The following is a 3,182-nucleotide window of genomic DNA, read 5'->3' on the forward strand; positions in this document are numbered from 1 at the left end:
TATATATGTGGATACTAAATATAATACTAGTAAGAAACAGAGAAGGAGGCTAACCCCCCAGGCCATTTCTTTAAAATAAAATACAAAAACCCACCGCTAACTACTAGTTTAGTGGGATTTACTTCTAAAGACGTGAATTCTTTTTTACATTCTATATTCCAAATTTTGTCTAATGCACATCTTTAGTTGGATTATCTATATGTTTTTTATCCGTAGATCCTTCAAATTTTCACATTAATTTTTCTATATGCTATAATATTACATCAAAACTTACACACTGGCTTCCTCCAAGGATGCATGCATGTCAAAGATTACAATGACTGTAATATATTTGATTTCATTTTATTAATTATCAAAACTTTGTCCCCAAGATTAGGTCCTAATAAGCTTCTAAAAAGTGACACGAAGAGGACTAACTGGACTGAAACAGATACGCTGACGATAGCCTACGTAATTTTGAAATTTTATGTGGACTATACATGTCTAGAGTTTGAATTATGTTTTTATTTATTATTTATTATAAAGTTTTGATAATTTTGTGAAGAAAAACACTGAAACAAGTTAAAACCTTGACATTTTAATTGGTAGGAGAAATCTAACTACCGTACCGACTAATGATTCTTGGTTTGTAGACTTTGATTAAAGGTCAAAACCATTAGTTACTTGCCACCTGTTTCATCTCATTCATCCAAAATTTCCACATTTTTATTACTGTTCAGACAAAGTCTAAACACTTTTAACAGTTGAAAAAAGAAGGAAAAGTTAGCATAGATATCCTTCGGAAACCAACTAATTTATCAATACGATAGAAGCATATATGACATATATAATGAATTTGTATATATATATATATATATACACGTACATTATCTATACACTTAATTTGTACATATTTTGTTAATTAAACTAGATGACTGAATGGTTCAAACTCATGATTATCCAAAATAGAACATACTATTACTTTTCCGTCTACTTTGACTATCCAATATACTAAAAATAGATGTTTATATTTTAAATCATAGAATTTTTTGTATTTAAAGGGTGATATAGTAAAGTTATCATTCTATTTATTGTTCTTTCAGATATATGCCAAAACAATATTGAATAAGTAAAAATGAACGGAGGGAGTATATTGTACATTATTTTCAATATTCTATTACCTTAAGTAACTTTTGTACATTTCACTCTCAAGAAACAGCGGAGAAAGTGATTTGAGGCATTGACATACAACGAGGCCGGCGCCAAATACTTTTGACTTCAATCTATTTTTCCCATCTATAAATATTGGTCTTCATCCTCTCAAGGTCCTACAAGTTCACTTTTGTTCTCTAAAAGTTCTTTAGAAATTAAAAACACTTGCAACTTTTTAATAACATCTAGAAACAAAACAAAACAAAACATAGAAGCAATGGGAAGATCACCATGTTGTGATAAAAATGGACTCAAAAAAGGTCCATGGACTCCAGAAGAAGATAATAAACTCATCCAATATATTCAACTTCATGGTCCTGGAAATTGGCGAACACTCCCTAAGAATGCTGGTATTTATTTTATTCATCGAGATTATCGATAGTTTCTATTGTTCTTCATGTATATTATGAGTGTATATTGTGTATAGTACTAATGAAAAATTCATTTGCAGGACTTCAAAGGTGTGGAAAGAGTTGTCGTCTTCGTTGGACGAATTACTTGAGACCTGATATTAAAAGAGGACGATTCTCATTTGATGAAGAAGAAACTATTATCCAACTTCATAGTGTTCTTGGCAACAAGTAAGCAATATATACTTTCATAATTTAAAAGCTTATGTTGTTAGACAGAATAGAACATACCTTTTTTAATTATGTCTTCACAAAACTTATATGTGTGTTTTATGTTTGTCTTAGATGGTCAGCTATAGCGGCCCGTTTGCCAGGGAGAACAGACAACGAAATCAAGAATTACTGGAACACTCACATTAGAAAAAGGCTTTTAAGGAATGGTATTGATCCAGTGACTCATAGTCCTCGTCTTGATTTATTAGACTTATCGTCCCTTCTAAATTCGACTCAATTCAACTTATCAAGCTTACTTGGACTACAAGCACTTGTAAACCCTGAAGTCTTCAGGCTTGCAGCTACTCTTTTGGCATCACAAAATGAAAGTACCCCAGAATTGTTACTACAAAAATATCAAGAAAATAATCAAATGTTCAACACTCAAGTACAAAACCAAGAAGGGTCTGAATTGTTGTTACAAAAGCTTCAACAAAATCAAATATTGAATTCCCAATTGCAAAATCAGACTCAATATTTTCAATTCCAAAATCAGATTCAAGAAATACCAAATTTCACCACACAAAATGTTCCTTGTTCATCTTCATTATCACAGCCAATGCAATTAGGACACGTGGAGGAATCCTATTTGATGAATGGTCAAATGCTACCTCCACAAAACTATGGCTATTGTAATTCTGATGCTTCTGATAATTCAAATTTCCAATCACTCAACACCAACAGCAGCACTCAGAATTTCAGCTTAGATTCAGTGTTATCGACACCCACGGAAGACGAAAAAGAGAGCTATTGCAGTAATTTGATGAAATTCGAAATCCCAGAGAGCTTAAATTTCGATGATTTTATGTAAATATTGAACGACATTGTCCAAAATGTATGTTTCTTTTTTTCGTGTTTGTTGTTGTTATTGTTTTATTTGTTCTCTAGGGACATTTGGATGGAACCGTTGTTACGGTTTTTTTTTTAGTATTTGGTGCATCCAAATTCTTAAGTTTGTAATGTTAGGTGGCTTTTGTTTTAGAATTTTATCTTTTATCTATACATACCAGTTGTGTATAATTAATTTGTTTGTTGTCTTATTATATAGTATCATTCTTTTTTTTTTTCCCAATGTAACCGGTGGATTATATGCATATAAGAAGTTTGAGGATTTTCTTTCCCTCTAATATTGTTTGTGTAAGTTTCTTTATTCATTCTTTTTCTAGTATATTGTATTTTGAAAGATTCGAAATCAAAATTATGTATCTAGATAACCAACTATAGTGACTTGATTATTTTTTTATGATTTGCTCTGTTACACGGAACTACGGAAGTACGGCATGTTAATGCGTGTTTTCTACCCTCTTTTCTTTTTGAAAAATTACTATTTGAAAAAACTTAATTTTGAATAAATCCCGTGGTACTCTG

The 3,182-nt window shown here is 31.1% G+C and overlaps 1 protein-coding gene across 1 annotated transcript; it reads left to right on the top strand.

The window, feature by feature from the left end:
- The first annotated feature begins 1,366 nt into the window (after positions 1 to 1,366).
- LOC125876601 (transcription factor MYB41) lies at positions 1,367 to 2,818 on the top strand. Its single transcript, XM_049557821.1, has 3 exons — positions 1,367 to 1,541; positions 1,643 to 1,772; positions 1,887 to 2,818. Exons 1-3 carry the CDS (start codon positions 1,409 to 1,411, stop codon positions 2,623 to 2,625), a joined length of 1,002 nt encoding a protein of 333 aa, XP_049413778.1. The 5' UTR covers positions 1,367 to 1,408; the 3' UTR covers positions 2,626 to 2,818.
- Positions 2,819 to 3,182: the final 364 nt, after the last annotated feature.

Source organism: Solanum stenotomum, chromosome 9 (assembly GCF_019186545.1).
Source record: "Solanum stenotomum isolate F172 chromosome 9, ASM1918654v1, whole genome shotgun sequence".
Taxonomy (NCBI): Eukaryota; Viridiplantae; Streptophyta; class Magnoliopsida; order Solanales; family Solanaceae; genus Solanum; species Solanum stenotomum.